The sequence below is a fragment of the Cajanus cajan genome, chromosome 1 (genome assembly GCF_000230855.2).
Source record: "Cajanus cajan strain Asha chromosome 1, NIPB_CcT2T_4, whole genome shotgun sequence".
NCBI classification, from domain to species: Eukaryota; Viridiplantae; Streptophyta; class Magnoliopsida; order Fabales; family Fabaceae; genus Cajanus; species Cajanus cajan.
The window spans coordinates 39867717-39889144 of NC_138517.1; the positions used below are offsets into that span (position 1 = coordinate 39867717).

At 32.7% G+C, this 21428-nt stretch overlaps 1 protein-coding gene across 1 annotated transcript; it reads right to left on the bottom strand.

Moving 5' to 3' along the window:
• Positions 1-12331: 12331 nt before the first annotated feature.
• On the bottom strand, positions 12332-15521 carry LOC109815522 (cationic amino acid transporter 1). Its single transcript, XM_020380271.3, has 2 exons — positions 14760-15521; positions 12332-13871 (listed from the first exon to the last, which is right to left on the bottom strand). The coding sequence occupies exons 1-2, from the start codon at positions 15163-15165 to the stop codon at positions 12508-12510; spliced, it is 1770 nt and encodes a 589-aa protein (XP_020235860.2). The 5' UTR covers positions 15166-15521; the 3' UTR covers positions 12332-12507.
• Between the last annotated feature and the right edge of the window lie 5907 nt (positions 15522-21428).

Here is a 21428-nt window from a genome sequence, read left to right on the forward strand (position 1 = left end):
AGCTCCTCTGTATTAAAGTGCGCCTTAAGTTCACGCCACTTGCTTTTCCCATCAGACCTGCAAACATAAAATAGCATAGCACATAAAGAACATCGCAAAAAACAACAGGAAATGCAAAGGGAAAATAATAAAGTACTCACTCTCCAAACCCCTCTCCTTATTCGTCAAATTGGCAAGGGACATGACGAGTTTGTTGTCCAATGGGCGGGGGAGCTTGACCAAGTTGGCGATGTCGTCCCTGTTAGAATCTAATAATTGGAGACAGCTCGACCCATTAAATTTGATTGGGCTTCATTGCCAAAAGAAAGGGAACCTCGGCTCTCCCTCACTGTGGAAACCACCTCTTCCCTTGGGTCGGCAACCACAGGTCAGATCCGGAAAAATTCTTTCTTGAAGTTTTTATATGAATGGGAGTAAAGCTGGAACAACCCCCCAGCCTTACTCCCACTGAGAGACACCCAACCTAGGGGAGGCTCGCCCAACTTAAGTTGGTAGAAATGCAAGGAAACAGGCAAAGACACACCCATTCCCAGGGCTGAACACAAAACCTAAAACGCCCTTAAGAAACCCCAACTATTGGGGTGCAATTGGCAGGAGGCCACATTGACAAGCCTACGAAAGATGCACTCAAACTCGGTGAATGGCAAGCAAACACCAAGATCCCGAAAAAAAATACTCGTACATATAAAAAAAATGGGGTATTCGGGGTACCTGCCATATAAACACGCTCACCGGGCTGGTAAGGCTCAACCCAGATGAGCTTAGAAATTTTTGAACTACAAATCTTCAGCGTTTTCCACATGGCATTGACATCCAAAAATGCCCTAAATCGACTTTCAAACTCCCTAACATTGCCCCTGACCCATTTGTACCCTGAGACGGAAATGGTGGGGTGAGAATCCTTAGGATTGTTCCCACCCCTTTTCTTTTCAGCAGCGACCATTTCCCCGGCCACCCCCTTGCAAGGTGTAGGGGGAACAGAACCTTGCTTCCCCTCGCCGACCATTGTTTGCAAAACAAACGCGAAAAGGAGAAGTGGGAAGAAGGGAGAATAAGAACGAGTACCTGACACTCCTAGGATCGAAACTCGCGAACGTCAACAACGAGCGAAGTTACCATAGGGAACAATGGGAAAACAGAGAACGCAGACAACAGAGAGACGAAGGCAACAAGGAAGACAAAGAAGAAGTAGTGGGGAAATAAGGAGGGAAATGAGGGTTTAAAGTGAAAAACAACACAGAGGCAAGGGCATTAAGTAAGGCTCATAATGACAGGGCACGCCCCATCATTACAAGCTGTCACTCTTTATGACAAGCCACCCCTGATTCGCATAATGAGGCGACATTTCGAGGCGGCGTTTCAACGACACATGGCACTCAACCTAAAAGATCAAAATGAAAAGCCACGACCCCTCACATGACATCGGCACTAACTCCTCGGCTAAAAAGCATTCGGAGCTCGGGGGACTACTATACCGCCCACATCGGCACTAACTCCTCGGCTAAAAAGCATTCAAAGCTCGGGGGACTAGTGTACCGCCCACATCGACACCAGGGCCCACCCTGACAATAATGGGCTTGAGTCACGCCAACTCGGAAGGTCGGCCCATCTCTCCATCAGATAAAATAAGCTGATAAGAAGGAGATTTTATCATATCCTAACCAACTCAATTATCAACAAGGGAAAAACCCTAATTATATCAAGTTACGTGCATTATATATATGAGACCCATACACCCACAAAGACGAACTTAAGCATTGGAGTTTCTTTTGCAGGTACCAACCCCATCTCGGAGCAGCAAACATACTAAGCAGAGGAGTCTCACCGATCTTACCCAGAGATCGTTATGTTTCTTCTGTTGCTTTTCCTATATTTAAATATAAATGTATAATTTTAAGATCTCTATGGGTTCCTATGGGAAACCCTAAGAGAATGCATTTGTAATTGTAACAGGCAAAATATGAATATTTTCTGTTTTGCTTTTTGATTATTCTGTTGTATTCCTTATTGTATGAGATGTATGAATATGTGTTTAATTTCGCAAATAAACAAGTTTTGATATGAATTAGAGTGCTTAGTGGGTTCCTGTAGGAATCCTATGAGAAATAGATAAATTTTAAATATTTTCTGTTTTACCTTCTGAGTTTTTTGTTGTGTTCCTTAATGTTTGCGGAGTGTAAATATGTGTTTAATTTTACAAATAGATGAGTTTTAATATGAATTAAAGTGCTCTATGAAAATTATGAATATGATTTGATAATGTGATATGACAATGAGATGTGATAATGTGATATGACGATAAGATGTGTTAATGTGATATGACAATGAGATGTGTTAATGTGATATGACAATGAGACATGAAAATGTGATATGAGAAAAACATGGAGTCTTGATTGACATGCATCATGTGCATAAATGTTTTTAAGGGTACGATATGGAATACACCACCAGAGAAGGCCCCCTAGTGTAAAATCTTTGAGGATTAGTCCTTGGGGATAGCTTGGTTTGTAAGTCTCAGTCTCGCCCATTGTGTGCATGGGATGTATCTTGCGCAGCTTAGCTATCCTGACGAGACTCTGGTAGTATGTCCTTCTAGTGAGAGTGTGCAGAGGGTGTGACCCGACATGTACTCCTAGACTACTCTTCGTGTATTGCTAGCGGCAATATGCCATGTGATATGTTACTAGCACCACATGCATGATAATATGTAGTTCGTGTCCATACTTATGCATGTTTAATGTTATATGATAAAGTGATGGTTTATGTCTTGGATGAGTGAGATGTGATGTTATTATTAATTTATCTATGTTATACCTGTTTTGTTTGTGTTTGGCTATCCGGCGTATATTTCTACACTGTGAGCCAGAGTGAGATGTTTCTCACTCCCTTTTCTTGTGTTATTTTTCTTTAACTGTTATACAGGTGATCATCAGCGTGAGGCTGAGGATGTTGGTGATGAAGCTTAGGCTTCTATGTTAGGCTTTGCTCTGATAGGACATGTGACATCGGGACATAGATAGGATTAGTTTAAGATGTTCTTATTAGATTATTTTGGAAAACTCAGTTTTATTTCTTTGTAATTTTATCGACATGTTATTTGGATTAAGTTTATGAATGTGAGCTCTTTATCCTTACGTGGTTGAAATTTTGGTTTTTAATGATGAAAAATTTTATTTTTTTATAATTACTGTATATGTATGTTGGGGTAGAGGGTTTCACATTACTACTCTAAAATATTTTTTTGTCTTATATTTTTAGGCATGTTTTCATTTATTTGTGTACCAAAAAAGAGATTTTGGAGAAAAAGTTGGACAACCAAAAATTCATATTTTAAAGAAAATTGATGTTAAACAACAGGCAACTGCCAAGCCCTCATGGATTTATGCATACATAAGATACACGAGGTACACTTTTTTGTAATTGCTTTATCATAAATTGTTTGCGATTGCTTTATCATAAATGCAATTGATTCTTTGAAGAGACCAAGACACATAAGTCAATATATTGTCATTAATAGATAGATGCATTCCACAAAGTTTATAAAGATTTTACTCTTCAAATACCATACAAGATAATTAGTGGAATTGCTTAATTCGCAATTGTGATCTTTGCTTTCAGTTGAAAATTTTCATTCATAGGTGAAAGATTATGGACTAGGACTTCTAAAGGAATGATCAAATTTTCAAACATTGACTTTTTATTGTCGCAACCGGGATTGCGACGGGATGACGCAAACATTTTTTTCAATGGAGCCACCACCAATATTTTATTTTAAGGGTAAAACATTGGAAAACCCTTTAAAAGATAATCTTTAAAATCAGAGTTGGGTTCGGAAGTCAATTATGTGTAGGGAAAGTATTAGCACCCTATGACGCCTGTAAAAACAATACCTTTAATTAATTGCGCAAAATAATATAAATTCATAAATATTTATTTTATTCCTCAAAAATGTGTATATATATATATATATATATATTATTTTATTTTTTTTTTAAAATATGATAGATGTTTCCATTGTATTTTTTATTTAAAAAAAATCATAAGGATTTGGGTTAGCAAATGACTAATCAATAAACCCTCCCAATAACATGAAAGATAGAATTGTTAGTCAATCAATGTTATTGATTTTTATTTGTTGATATTAAATTAAGTTTAAAGCTTAGGACAACAAATAATTATTCTACTAACTTTTATGATTTACATGATATTAAAGGGTAGAAGTGCTACTCAATTAATATCATTAACCATAAAAAATAATTATTGTATTAAATTTTATGATTTACATGATATTACAGGGTAGAAATGCTACTCAATTAATATCATTAACCATAAAAATAACGTATACATGAAGCAAAATTATGTTTATATTTTTATCTAAAGAAATAGATTTTGCATAAGGATTCAAGTTAGCAAATGGCTAATCAATAAGTCCCTTCAATAACGTTAAAAATAGAAGTGCTACTTAATTAACGTTATTGGTTGCAACATATCTTTATTCTTTAAAAAACAAATTGTACAGAGAGTTTAAGCTAGCAAATGACTAGTCATTAAACTCCCATAACATAATAATGTTAAAGATAAAAATATTATTTAATTAACATTATTATTTGTCGTATATTAAATACTTTATAAATAATAATCTTAAAGACAACAAATCATATTCACTATATACATACAATTATTTTCAAAAAAAAAATGATACCAAATGAGAGGCTTAAACCTGTTGAATCTTCCAATATGACGATGTATTAGGTGCTTTTTGGCTAGCTTTCACACTATAATATACCTCACAAATCTCGAGAAATACAATGAGAGAGAGAGATAGAAATTTTGAGCTCTAAGGAGTCTTTGACGAAGTTTTGCAGCCCCGAAAACAATGTCCAAGTCGACTATTTATAGACGTTAGACCTGACCAGAACGGCCCGTTCTGGAATCGGAATGACTTGTTCTGGATCATTTAGTTATGAGCTAAAATTGAAGCTGGAACGGCCCGTTCTAAATTCAAAATGACCCGTTCTAAACCCAAAATAGCCCGTTCTATTATTTAAAACGGCCTGTTCCAGATCATGGATTTAGGTCCTTTTAGTGACTTGGAATGACCCGTTCCATTTTGGAAACTGTCCGTTTTCAATTAGGATTTTATTTCTTTTGTAGTAACTTAGAATGACCCGTTCTCAGTTAGGGTTTTAAGTATTTTTTATAACATGGAACGACCCGTTTCAATTTTAGAACGGTCCGTTCTGTGTTACTTAAACCAAAATTTTCAGGCTTCAAACTTCCTTGTTGTCATATGGTGTTGCCTCCATACTTTGGGAGCTCCTCCTCTGCATAGTAGACGTCTATTTCATTGTTATTATGGATTCGGATAAAATTGGTTATTCACATTTATTATTTGACCAATTTTTAGAGTAAGGGGTCAAACATAGTATGTGTAATATTTTGGGGTTTTAGATATGCTTGAGAGTGAGTGTAGAAAAAAATTATTAGTATTATTACTTGCAATGTTAATATTATGTTATGATAAATTCATGTGGCATGCAATAAATTTTTTCAAAACAATATTAAGTTGCAATATAAAATTTAATATAATATTATATATTAATATTTTATAAAAAAATTATATTTTACTTAAAAAAAAGTACAATATCTATTTTATACCAATAGAAAATATATACTAATAGATAATGGAGTTTTTTTTTTTGTTTCCATAATATGCTAGTCTGTTTTATCGCTCAAGTGTGATAGTATATGTATAGCATCTTATTTAAGCTTTGTACAACAAGGGAAGTGAAAAAATTTATTATTTAATAATCACACATATATAGTAATTGCACAACCTCCTCCACAATCTAAGTAACCACATATTTTGGATTCAATATGGTGTATCTCTTACTTCCCATTTCTCTCACTCTAAATATTAGAGTGAAATGCTTTTCAACAAGTTACTTCATCTTCAATGATGATGATAAGGTTCTTCATATTGGTGTAAACGTTTATTTTTCATTTGTTCTCTATTTTAAAAAAATTTATTAATGATTTTTTTAATTTATTCTTTCTCTATTTTTTTTAAATTTATTGGTGGAATTTTCTTCTGTGATGGTAAGATAATTTTTGGGAACTCTATTCTTAGGACATTCTTTTGAGTCATGGATGTTTCAATCTCTCAATTTTCTCTTAAATTGCATTACTTCTAGTATTTCTACTATATGCAAGCTTGTCAACCTTTTTATAGGATTCTTTTTTCATTGTTGTAAGTTTTTTTTATTAAAAAAAATCATACTAGGAGTTCATAATTACACAAGTTGTAGTGGATACTTTTTAATTTAATTAAAATATATTTAAAAGAAAAATTAATTTAAATATTTTCATAAAATATAAAATTATTTCTACACAACATTACACTCTAAAAAATTTAATATATATATATATTAAACTTTTTTAAAGTTATGTCTATTTATCATTTTGAATTTTATTTTCTTTTAAGTTTTCTTTTAATTTTTAAAAGAAAGAAAATTCAATTTAAATATTTTCTTAAAATAAAAAAATAAATGTGTCATGAGTTGACAGTTACACTAAGTTGTAGTGGATTCTTTTAAATTTAATTAAAATAGATTTAAAATATAAAAATGAACCATGTCATGAGTTGACAGTTACGTAAGTTGTAGTGCATTTTTTAATTTAATTAAAATAAATTTAAAGGAACAAAACTTAATTCTAATATTTTCTAAAAATATAAAAATAAACGTGCCATAAGTTAAAAATTATTGGCAGTTATATAACTTATAGTGCATTATTTTAATTTAGTTAAAATAGATTTAATGGAAGAAAATTCAATGTAAATACTTTTTTTTTAAAATATAAAAGTATTCTTACACAATAATAAACTCTATTATATATATATATATATATATATATATATTTAAATGAAATAAGTTTAGTAAACTTTTTTAAAGTTACGCTATTTATTATTTTAAAATTTATTTTCTTTTAGTTTTTTAAATCTTTGTTTCTATTTGATTTAAAAAAATCAAAATATGTCATTAAACATTAAGTTTACTATTTTTTTTTAAATCCATATTTATCATATGTCAGATTTTGGATTTCGTCTTTTTAAAACTTTTTAAAATTTCATTTTCAAACTTATTTTTTAATATATTTTATAAATTAAATATATTTATAAATATAATCTTATTTCTATAAATCTTATACATAAAAGTATTAGAAACATAAAAAATTATTTATGTTATCCAAATAATATAATTACTATTTTAGAGTAAAATTAAATATGTATCTTAAATTTAATATTTTTTCAATGATATTAGGTCTATAAAATTATTTAAAATAAATAATTTTTGTGAACTATTTTAAAAACTAAATTAAACTTATGTCCGTTTATTATTTCCAAATTTTATTTTCCTTTGAGATCTCTTTTAAAATTTCAAAAAGTTTATTTTTACAATAAATTAAGTTTATTCAATTTTTTCAATTAAATTATGCTTACTCATTTTTTAATATTATCTTAAATTGAAAACTGCATATGTGTTAGGCAAATAATAAATTAAATGTGTTTCTCAAGTTTAGTTTTTTTTTTAATGAAATTAAGTTTACTCCATTTTTTTTAAAATTCAAATTTAAGATATGTCTTGTAACAGCCTAATTTTCACTGGGCCAAGGGCCCAATTAAGGTGGATCAGTAGCCCGGAACAGGCCGTTCCAAAATTGGAACGGGCCGTTCCAAATGACTAAATATACCTATGTTTGATTGCCCAGAACGGGCCGTTCCAAATGATGAAAATGAACCCATTTTTAAGTAGCAGAACAGGCCGTTCCAAAGTAGAAAATTTGCTTATTTGGGTTGTTCCAGAACGGGCCGTTCCCAAAGTGAAACGGGCCGTTCCGGAATAAGAAAAATGCTTAAAATATTTTTGTTGGAACGGGCCGTTCCAGTGGAAAATTTTGTGTATACTTGAAGGTTCCGGAACGGGTCGTTCCGCTTTCAGTACAGGCCGTTCCGGTAGGTGAGCCAGAATTCCTATAAATAGGCCCTCATTTCTCTCATTTTGACACGCCTTCTCTCTTATGCTCTTTTTTCCTCTTCTCTCTGAAGACCAAGAGGAACTCAGAGGATGAGGTTCTGCCCCAGTTTTAGTCCCGGTCCTTATTTAAGGAAAGAAAGGAGGAGGTTATGCCCTAGTTCCTATTTATCTAGGTACGGGGGAAAAGGAGATTATTTATATGTAGGGTTACATAAGGGAATTGGGTAGAGGAAAAGCCCTTAGGGTTATGAATAATTTTATAATTATTTCTGTTTGGAGAATTAATTGTCTTATGTGATTCTATATATATTTAGGACTACGAATATATGTTTAATTTGTAAAAATGATGCTCTGGGAGAGAGAACGAAATTATAGAAAAGTGTCTGTAAGTTAAGTTGTGAAAATTGGATGATTTCTGTTTGAGGAATTGAGGATCTCATTAGATTCTGTATGTGTTGAGGGTTATAAATATGCTAATAATTTGTAAGAATGATGATCCGGGAAAGAGAACGAAATTGTAGAAAAGTGTCTGTGAGCTAGGTTTTGGGATAATTGGGGATTTTACTATTTATGTTAAAATTATATTAAATTGATAATTCTATTGTTTATTATATTAATTTATGAATGTTATTGTTATATTATTTAATAAGAATTGATGATCTAGATGTGAATTGCTTGAGGATGTGTAAACCTTTATTTTGTTAGACTTATCTATTGAGTATGTGATATGGAATTGTGTATGTGATATGAAATCGTGATATGAGATGAGATGTTGTATGGACATGATTAAGAATGTGATTGCGATGTGTTTCCTCACACTAATGACTAGGGATGGCACGGCCCCTGGATAAGTGGTGCTACAGGGAGGGCGTGACCCTAACATGGTGTGGGATGAGTAAGACAGTTAACACACACCACTTATGTCGATTATGGCAGCCCTGACATAGGCTTCATTGCAAGAGACTGTATGGATTGTAATGTGATTGTGGTTCCTCACACTCATGCTTCAGGGACGAGCGTACTCCTGAATGATCAGGGATGATACGAACCCTGGGTAGGTGATGCTTCAGGGACGAGCGTACTCCTGGATGATCAGGGATGATACGAACCCTAGTATGGTGTGGGTTGAGTGAGGCAATTAACCCGTATCACTTGTGTCAGATGTGGCGAGGTCTTGGCATAGTGTTAATTGTAAGATTGGCTTGAATTATGGATGTGGAAATGATATTGTTAATCGTAAAATTGTGTGGATTGTGATGGATTGATAAATTATGATACATGCTTGTATATATATGAATTATGATTTCATTATGATGTGGTTGTATGTACTTTGCATGTAGATATTTTTTTTTCTCACCGTATAAATTGTGGATGTTTTAGGTGAAGAAGATCCAGTTACGAGTAACATCTAGAATGCCAACAGTTGAATTGTGGGTATGCTATGATATTATGACATCAGGGCAGAGGATTTTTAGGACATAGATTTTATATGGATTTGGAATTGTAAATATGATTTTGAAAACAATTTGTAAACTTTCAAGTTTTATTTTCAATTATTATGTTGGTTATTGATAAATGAATATGAAGGTTTTATGTGAACCCTTTTACCAACGTTAAAAATTTTATTCTTTAGTTTATTTATATGATTATATTTATATATGTGTTGGGATAGTAAGGGTGTCACATGTCTGATTTTAGATTTTATTTTTTTAGATTTTTAAAAACTTATTTTTTAGTATATTTTAAAATTTTAATATATTTATAAATATTTAATCTTATTTCGGTAAATCTTATGCATAATAATATTACAATTAAAACATGAAACATAAAACTTGATTTATGTTATTCAAATAATATAATGACCATACTAGAGTGAAATTAAACTTATATCTTAAATGTAGTCTATTACTTTTCAATGAAATTATGTTTATAAAATTATTTAAAATAAAATAAGTTTAGTCAAATTTCTTAAAAACTAAACTAAAGTTATGTTCATTCATTATTTTAAAAATTTATTTTCTTTTAATTTCCCTTTTAAATTTTTTTTAAAATTAATAAATATAAAAATAAAGTTATAAACTAGAAGTGAATATATTAATATAAATTATTTATACTAATAGATGAATTAATTTTTATCTTAAGATAAAATATATATAGAGACACGAAGTGACTCAGCTCTGCTAGTATAATTGAAAGATAATTTTTTAGTTAAAAAATACTATATAAAATTCATGTGTTTAACGGACTTGGTGGGAAGCCGTGGAGTCAAATTTGATAGATTCGTGAGCTATATACAATCATGCAAACTAGCTTTGCACCTTGTACGGAGGCGACACCAACATGTGAAGTCCTCGAGTGGGTTTCATGTGTGCTAGCAGAGGGTCCTCAAGTAAGTGCTCATGTTGACCGAAGCTCTCTTGGAAATCCAGGACCTGCAGGTTTTGGAGGTTTAGTTCGAAATTCTAATGGTAATTGGTTGTGAGGATTTAAGGGAGATATTGGAATGGCTACTAACCTTAAAACTGAATTGTTAGCTATTTTACATAGTCTTCAATTATGTTAGAATATAAGGTATCTCTCTGTTCTCTTGGTTTCAGATTCAAAAATGGCTTTGAACTTAGTCAACAACCAATTCAACATACTCACAAGTATGCGGGTTCCTTTGTCATATTAAAGAATTAATGGCCAAATCATGAACTCCTAATCTAATCCATTATTAAAGGGAAGGAAATATTTGTGCAGACATGCTTGCTAAAATGGGGCCTAATTATGAAATTACGCTTTTGGAGCTCAAAGATCATCCGACTGTGTTAGAAGCCCAGTTCTTTGCTGATGCCATGAGTCTCCCCGTATTACGGGAATAGTTTATTTTCCCTTTATCTTTCTTTTTTTCTCTTGTTAACATTTTAGTATATATAAAAAAAAAAATTAACATCAGTGCTCCATAATTTTTTTTAAAAAACTTATCTTCTATTTCTATTTACTCTAATTTCTCTTTTTATTTTCACCTACCACATTTCCACTCCTTCCACGTATTTGATAGAGGTTTCTAGAATTTTGGTCAGTTTGCTACCCATTATTTTTCGAATATACTCGCCGGTGGAATTTTTTCCTTGCCACACTTTTATTAATTATTTGATTTAAAAACAATAATAGGAGAGAAAACAATGAAAAGAAAATAAAGAAATATGAAAAGGGAGAAATATGAGTAAAAATGAAATGAGTTTTAGGTTATTTAATACGAAAGAAAATTAAATTTTTTTCTTATTGAGTAAAAAGTAGAAGGAAGAAAAAATACGTAAATAAAATAATATAAATAGTCTTAATAAAAAATGTGTAAAGATAACTTGATATTTTAATTTCACTAAAACAACTTTCTCTCCTTATCCAAAGTGGACAGATTACAAATTTAGTGATTTACCTTTTTTTTTTCTCTTGCTTCTCGATAGATTATCAAATGGTGGAAGCATTTGTTCTTTAATTGTTTTCCTTCTATCCCCTTCAGTTCTTTCTTATTTCTGTAGTTCCTAACGAACAAACACTTGAGTCAATAAAATAAAAATATGATAGTCCACCCTTTTTTAGGTTGGATTTGGGTGGAAGAAAGAGAGAACTAAAGCAAAAAAAAATACAGGGAAAGTGTGATAAATGTTACATACGATGTAATAGAAAAGATAGAAAATAAAATGAAAATAAGATAAATTAAAGAAAAAATAAATGTACAAAAAATAATAATTATATGCAGAGTTGGGTGTTTACTACTTAGATTGGAGTTTTCCGGCTGTTGGTTTAACAAACAACCCACACGGGCTATGGTCCCAAAATTGGTAGTCCATTTGTGGGTTATTTTTTGGCCCAAACTATTTAGCTTGTGATTTACACGTATTTAAACGTGAGCACGTGGCTTGGCCTGCAAACTTTTTACATCAAATATTTTTTAAAAAACTTGACCAAGTGTCAACAAATATTTTTGTTATTATATGTCAACATGTATTCCACCGAAAAGAATACTCAAGTGTATGTTGCATGTTATTTCATAAATGTGTATGATAACATTACATTATCTTGATGACCACATTGGAATACTTTGAAATTACTTAATTTTAGTGGAGTAATATTACTATATTTCACAATTTAATTAGTTTATTACAAAGGTTCAAATTGGATTAACGCGTGACATAAATTTGAACACATTCAATTTAGGCAGTAGATTTTAGTCTTTTAAGCCACAAACAAACTTGTTAGCCCACGACTAACCCATTAACTTGCAAACTTATATGAAACGAGCATCAACAGACGGGTCAATCCGTATACTAAATTCTAACATAAAGTCAAGAAAACCTTTGTATATGAATTCCATGGAATCCACACATATTCATGCTCATATATTCATTTTGAAGAAGAAAATTTACAATTAACTTTTCAAAAGCCTTGTACATTTGTTCCATGTATGATATGAACAAGCTAAAACCTAGGTAGAAGACACTACCCCATTCTCCATCTTGTTCAACTCCTTACTACTCTGTGCCTCAATCTCAAACTCCTTAGCCGTATCATAAGAAGCATGCAACCCGAAGAGGACATAGTAAACCAATAGAAACACCGTCCAAATAACAAACCTAACAAACGAATCCTTATCGATAGACCCAAGAAGGAAAATGTTAATAAAAATAGATATAGAAGGCAGCCACGGAACTAACGGCACCCCCCAAAGCTTGGGCTGCTTCACCATTGGAACAAGAAGCCAAAGCCCACCGGTAGCCAAAGCCCAAAGGGGCCCAAATACAGCATACCCAACCCACCAACCATCAAGAGCCCAAAAACACGAAATCCCACACGAGGAGAGAACGATCAACAGAACGAACAAGACGAGCTTGATTTGGTTCCCCTTGGTGGTGACCCCACTAGAGTAGTACCTTCGCACGAGAAGCGCAACCGCCACAAGGATGAAGATAAAGAGAGTGGAAATAGACAAAAGGTTAGACAAAATCTGAAGGTCGGTGAAGAAAGCAATAGCGGCAGAAGCCACGACCATAGCAATAGTAGCATTCACCGGCGTCCCGGTGTGCTCATCGACGATGGCAAACCAAGGAGGCATCATGTGGGTCCGCGCGATGTGGGTCAAGTAACGGGCCTGGCCCACAGCGCTGACTAACAGCACCGTGGTCATTCCCTTCAGAGCGCCCAACGCCACGATGTACTTGGCCCAATCCCAGCCCACGGCGCTAAACGCAACCGAGTACGGCGCGTTGACGTCGATGGCGTTGAACGGTTGCATGAGGCACAGCGTGGCCGCGAGCAAGCAATACGACGCCGTTGTGATCAACATGGAAGCGACGAGGCCGATGGGAATGTCCCTGGAGGGGTTTTTGGTCTCCTCGGCCATGGTGGCGACGGCGTCGAAACCCACGTAGGCGAAGTAAAGCACCGCGGAGGCTTGGAACATGCCTCGGGCGCCGAAGGGGGCGAAGGGTTTGTAGTTTTGGGGGTTGGCGTGGAGGAGGCCGGCGATGACGATGAAGACGAGGATGATGACGTGGACGACGGAGGCGATGTAGTTGAAGACGGAGGAGCCTTTCGTGCTGTAGACGGCGAGGATGCATATGACGGCGAGGATGACGACGGCGACGGGGTCGAGGTGGCCGTAGTCGGGGCTGGTGTTGCGTAGCACCACGCGGAAATCGTCGGGGTTTCTGTTGCAGAGGGTGGCGAAGTAGGAGGTCCATGACCGTGCCACGGCGGCGCAACTTACTACGTATTCTAGAAGGATGTTCCCCGCGGCTATGAAGGCTACGAAGTCTCCTAGCTCCACTCTTAAGTACGCGAACGACCCACCTGAAGAAAAATGTGAAGTTGCTATCAAATTCATGATATTATTTCACATATGGCATATATTACAAAGTCAACTATATACTACTACTACTGGTAAGTTTAATTTATAGAGAATAATCGTAAACCTATTTTTATATATTAAAATTAAATTTTAATATTTTAACTTTTAATTAATATATTAAACCTTATTATATCAATGTGTTACATAGAATTATGCCTAAAGTCTTAAAATGTATATTTCATCAATCAAACGAATCCTTAAGTTGTATATATGTTATCAACTAAATTGATGTTGGAAGTGTGTCACATTTATTAGCTAGCTTCATTTCAACCTTTTTTTTAATGGTTTGTAAGTGTTAAGTTGAATTTTTATTTAAATTAATACTCAGATTAACAAATGCACATGATGAGTGTTTTTATTTTATATTATATTGACACACAATTTTTTTTTTAAATAGTGTTTGTTTTCACAAGAACCATGAGTATTAACAATATACTATCTAATATATTTCTCTTAATATACACTCATTTTTATAGGTTAAGATTTATTAAAAACTATAAATTTATGAGAGATATTCATTAAGTAGATGTGGGACTTACTAATTTTAGTGTTTTCAATCAATTAAAGAAAAAATATTTAAAAGAAAAAATTATTAGATGATACTTGACCACTATATATCTTTATATGATATGCAATTAGATATTATTATTATTCTTTTGTAAATTATAAAATTCAAATGCATGTCAACGAAGTGGTTATGAACTACGTAATAATTTTTTGTTTAAAAAAGTATGATAAAAAATATGTTTATATTATTTATCTTATCTTCGTATGGTTAAAATTGATAATAAAGAAAATGGAGTTAATAAGCAAAGAGTGAGGAGCAATACCTGCGACGGGAATTTCAACGGCAAACTCGGTGTAACAGAAAACTGATAGCAAGGCAGAGATACCAGAGACGACGTAGGACAAGACGACCGCGGGGCCGGCGACCTCCCTGGCCTCGACGCCGGTGAGAACGAATATTCCGGCGCCGATGACGGCTCCGATCCCGAACCACGTGAGGTCCCACCAGTTGAGCGTCTTCTTCATCTGGTGGCTGCTACGCGCCTTCATCCCCACCACCTCCGCCTCCTCACTCGACCGCGCCACCAGCCGATCCTTCAGCCTCCACGGCGTCTCCCTCAGCGCCCTCATGTAGTTCCCCCAACTCTTAAACGACTCCTCCGGGAGGAAGTCATTTTTCCAAAACGTGCAACCCTTCCTTCGCTTGCCACTCTCCGATTCTCCTTCCATTGTTTTGGTTCACGACGATGCGTTTTGGGGGAAGAAACCCAACCAAACCAAAGTGTCCAAACTTTTCTTATTATGTGTGCTTATGCACCGGAGTTTTCCCACTGCCTATGTGATTCAGTGATTGTTTTTCGTTCCATTTAACCAGTAACGGAATTTGTCATACCAATGCAAATCTTAATAACTTGTTACCTATTACGCAATTTTCACGTGTGGTTCCGCTTAGTTACATTTAAGAGAGTGGATTATAGAATATGTCGCGCATGGTTGAACCAGAACATTTATAGGAGTTGAATTTTCTTCATTCCGTCATATCTTAAGAAGTTTAATTTCTGTAACAAATTCTCTGAATAAATAATAGTTAATATGAAAATATGTACGTGGGAGCTATATTTTGAGGAGAGTGTGAGCTTTTTTTTTCTTCTTTTTTTCTTTTTCTTTTCTAGAGATAACAATTAATTAATTTAAGTATTTTTCTTTAACTAGAACAATTAATTATATTAAAATAAGATTCAATATATGAAGAGTTAAATTATTTTCATGGTCTATTTATGAAATTTATTTTGCTCTTTTATTATTACAAAACTTTATTTTAGTATTTTATTTTAAAAATTTAGTCAATTTGGTTCTTTTGAAATAGTGACTGCTATCAATTTTGTAACACAATTTTGAATTTTTTCTTGATTGATTTAATATATGAAACTTGTTTCATTAAGTTTAACTAAATGAAAATTATTAATGTCGAATAAAAAAGAGTCACAAAATTTAATGAAAATTGCATAAAAACGAGTCTAATAAACAATAGGAAAATCTAAAAATCTATTATCATATTCTCTTTTGATTGCTCATTGATGACGATGGTGATGGTAGCAGCGATATGATAATGATGTCAACAATGGTGGTAGCAACAATGGTGATGATGACAATAACAATGGTTGTAGTGTTGACAACAACGACAATAGTGGTGGTAGATGATAATAACAATATATAGTGGCGGTGATGATGGTAGTCTTGGAGATGATAGTAATGATCTTATGGAGTTTTAATCTCACTGTTCATTTTTTAGGCCAAATTGCATATTTGATTCTCCTATAATATCCAATATGTAATTTTGGTTTCCCAATTTTTAAATAATCTATTTTAGTCTCCTAAGTTTTTAAAATTCGCAATTTTCTAAATTCGTTATTATTACTACCATCACCACCATTGTCATCGTTGTCATCGTCATTAACAATGGTAGTGATAGTGATGGTGGTGACAGTAAATGGTGATTATGTTTGTAGTCATGAAAACGATGATAATAATGATCTAATAGGGTTGTGTTTATAATTGAATCGTAATATCAACTATTAGTTTTTTTTTAATAATCTAAAAGCTATTTCATAATAAATGTTTAATTTCTACACATCCTAGTTGGTGATCTCCACTATGATCACCATGGGGTCATTCTAGTTGGGGTCCATCCCTTTGAAGTCATCATTAATGAATGTGATGAGAGGTAATTAATGACTTGAAAGGGTGGTTGTTGACTGTGTTGACTTTGCTAGTGGCTCATATTCCCTCAATTGTTATCTTGTTGGACAAACAAATTGAGGTGGTCAACTCATATCAAGTCTTTGGTTTTATCGTGCAGTGCCCAAAACTTTTCAATCGTGTGTCCAATGTTATGATGGTTGCAACAATATTTTCTTATATCTACTCCTTCGAAATATGTATGTAACATGCACCAATGCTTATATCATGTTATCTCATACTTTCATCCTTTCATCCTTTCTATCTATGCCAATGCATAATTAATAATAATCCACATCTAACCATATTCATACATCAATTCATCCAGACACACACCATTCATACTTAAGCATACAATAGTCATCTATGGACATCATACAACCCACAATCATCATCAAACACATCAATACATATAGCAAATTCATATAATTGCACCAAGCTTTACCAAGTTACGCCCGACTTTAAGCCACAACAAAGAGCACACATATAGTTTTACGCCTGACGAAATTATAATTTCATTCGCGCTAAGAACCAACAGAGAGCACCAGGTCTCTCTTGCGCCCGATGCTAGGGAATCATGTTCAGCTTAACCACTTTTTGGCTTCACATTCATCGGTATGAATGCAAGCCAAACGCTAAGGACTCAATCTCGACGCCAAACATGTTTTCCAGAAAACGAGTACGAATAGAACATCCTAAAAACTCAAGATCAATCAAACAATCATTCTTTTACTAATTTAATCAGCCAGAAACACTTATTTTCACACAAAAATACATCATACAACATTAATTCATGAAATCACATATCCACTAACAATATCCCAATTTCTCAAGAACCCTAACCCACAGATACCTTCTAATGAATTCAATTATCTATCAAATCATCAAATTTACCAAATAATTCGATAAACACGTTTACAATTCAATATAGAACCTAATTGGATTGTCAATTTCAACTTTAGAAAAGAAATAGGAAAATCATAGGAATTTAGGGATTTCTCCTACTACCTATTCTTTCTTGTAATCCCACACATGAATTACTCATTTTTCTCCTTCGTACCTTATTGTGTCGACAGAAGAATTTAATGCAGTTTAAGGCAATTCCGAGCACTTCTCCTCAAAGCTCTCTGTTTCTTTTCCTTATCTTTCTTAGTCCTTCAGAATGCAAAATGAAGCAGATAGGCTAATTATGTCTATTCCTTCTCTTAAAAGCCTACTAAACTGTCAACCTAACCTATTTCTCTTCTTCCATTAAATTAATTAAATAAATAAATATAATAAAATACCAAATCCTATTCATCTTATGCAAAACCATATAAACCACTAGTATGCTTGTCCTATATGAGAGGGCAACTATGAAATTGGGATGAAACGATGAACGACACTCTAAGTTTATTATGTCCTAGTTCAATGGGGAATTGAAATCCCCAGTTAGTTTTTTTGAGAAACATGTTTTTCATTTTTTTTATATTATTTTTCTCTTATAGTTTTATCTTCATGGCGTGTTGGGTAGAACATGGAGACTCAAGATAAACTTTAGAGGTCAAAATTTATAACTTTATTGGAAGGGTTGTAACTATCGATGTAGAATGAAAAAGTATCTTTAAAATCTCAATGGGGAATAAGTATCTCAAACAAAGAAATCATTAGTAATATTGAAAACATTGTATTTATTAAGCTATTTAGGTTATTAGTAAAAATTCTAAGTCATCAACAATATTGTATTACATTGTTGACTCACTAGAGAACCACTTGTTATGTGAGTTTATCGTAGATTTTGCCTTAATTCTATCTAATAATATGTTAATTTTCATGGGAATACTAGCACAATAATAAAATAAAATAAAAAAAATCCCTTAAACTTGTAAAAAAAATGAAGATTAATAATAAATATATGATAGGAATTATAATGCAAGTAATGAAAGGTATCAAGATTTTTAACATGAAAAATTCTCTTAATATGAGAGAGGTAAATTTTACATGTACAAGTTAGCCAATTAAACTTTACAATCAAAACAAAAGTACAAACAAGTCTCAAATAAGTACACAAATCGTACTCAACAAGTAACAAAATAACCTGAGCATAAAACAAAGAAATAAGATAGACAGTCGGAAAGATAACAACTAGAAAATTTATGGTTAAATTATTTTTTTAATCTCTCATTTTATTTTAATGTTTCAATTTGGTAACTTTATTTTTTAAAAACAATATCTAATGTGTTTTTTCTTTCTGTTAAATTGAAATTAATAATGTTAATTCCTTGTACGTGTGACACGGTACAAAAAAATCATACATCACCACATATACAAGTAACTTTTTTAATGTGTAGGATTACATTATTTTAATGCTTGTGCAATCATATTTTTTTGAATTCACTTTTTGGTTGAAAAATAATGTTTTTTTTAAGAAGAAATTCCTTTCACATGTTTCTTTTCTTTGCAGAACAAACTTGTTATAACAAGTTTAATTAGAATGTACTTTGATATTTCATAGGGAACATTATTGATTATTTACAAGTTGGGATTTTAATAAATTTAGTTCTTTTAAATGTCTCAAAGTCAGTAGTCATAATCCATTATCTTTTGAATTCTTAAGACTAATCACAAAATATTTTTGAATTATCTTTCACACGAAGGGCTTAGTCTCAACTTTTTGATCATACATGTTAACTTTTTGATCAATTGAACCACATTTTAATCAATAAATTAGTTTTTTTTTATCAAATAAAGTAACTTTCTAATGAAGTTCAATGATATTTTTTCTTTTATTTTGATATTCTTTGCCATTTTTTAAAATTTGATTTTACCAACATTCTTGAAAGATTCATTACTAACATTCATCTTAAAAGACTTATAAATTGATTCACAATGTTTATAATAATTTAAATTAGACAGTTCTAAACCTAACAATTTTAATGTTGTACCTCTCTTATGGAACATTTGCTTACAAAGCTATTTAAGCACAAACTTTAGATGTTTTACGAATAAAAGTTTTTAGAGCAGAATAAAAACCAAACATAAAAAGGTTGTCACATTAAATTTTAAAGTGTATATGTGTATATATAAAAGTAAGTGAAAGATAAAATAATTATATGCAATATTACATATAATGATAAAAATAATGAGAGTGTTTATCATAGTGTCTCAATTCACTCCAAACACAAAACATTTCTTCAAGTTTTCATTCACCACCATCGTATCAAACCTCTCTCTTATCCCATCAAACAATTGTTGTTGTATAACATAAATTCTCATTTGATCATATCTCATTTCTCTTATGGTCACTTCACTTGGTGCATCCATCTCCACAACCAGGATTTTAAACAAAGTTTTCACTTTAGGTCCCTTTCTAAAAAAATATTTTTTTATTATATAATTTTTCAAAGTTCCATAATTTAAAAGTCACTTTTTTCATTTTTAAAAATTCACTTTAAAAGGTTTAGCTCTAAAATATATACAAGTATAATTATTTTTTTCAAGACATTTCTCAAAAATATTTTTTATTTTTTTAATAAAAATATTATTATTAATTTTAAAAAAGCATCACTATAAAATATGTTTTTTTAGGCCTAATAATATATTGGGCCAGATGCACATATTCTATAAACACATCCCATCGTTGATTCAAACTCTCCTTCATGAGCCTTTGTCAACAACTTTTAAAAGCATTGACCCTTCCTCCACTTGTTGTCAACCATGTGGAAAGTATGTCCCATCCACCTCTTTAAACCCACCACCCCAATTTTTGACAAATGCATTCATATGTGGGATTGCTACTTCATCAGCCCAACCACGTTACTAACTAATGACCTTGCGGACAAGGTTCCTTCTCAGCTCACCTATATTATTAAGGGCCCAATTACCATAAGACCCAAAATAATGAGTAAACAACCCAAGTGGCTTAATGACTATATCTAAATATTGCCAAGGGTAAGACTTAGATAATAAAATCATTATATGTTTTCAATTTATATCACATGTAACAAGCTCATCTTGGGCAGGATGAATATTATTGCATTTTTATTATTTAGTTATAGTCTTTCTCTTTTAGTATACACAATTTTCTTGTTCCCCTAATTCAAGACCTAACATTTGCTTATATATATATATAGAGAGAGAAATAGATGCGTTCTACGGTAGTTTGACTCTTCAAATGTTTATGGTAGACCACAATTAATATTTGTTGGATAAATCTTTTCCTTTCATTGTAATCATGCACACTCCACACTGTATCCTTTCTTGTATTCATCATTTTGATTGTTTTGCTTCCTTTGTTTCCTTTTTCTTTACCATGTTCATCTTGGTTGCTATACTCCTTCTACCCTAGTTCTTCTACCACTTCTTCCTTTTCTTCGAGAACAACATTGTCGTGATTGTTTGATGCCCTAGTTGTTCCATTACCCTGTTACTTCTTCCTTTCCTTTGAGATCGTTCAATCACTCCACTCTCTCGTCACCTCTTAATTTCCTATGAGAACAGTAACGCCTTAACCATTCGATGTCTTGCTTGCCAACAACCTCTTTTGCCTTTTCTTTTACTTTGAGAGCTACGACATCGTGAACGCCTAAGAATAAGATGAATATCCATCATTTTACAAATTTCACACATGTTTTTCATCCATTGTTCTTCCTATACTCCCTAAAGATGATACATAAACCAAAACCAAATTTTCAAGTTTTTTGTTGAAGGAGGAAAGTAATTTCAATTTTGAGTTTTAATAAAGGGGGAGAGGGGGGGGGGGGGGGAAGGCGAAA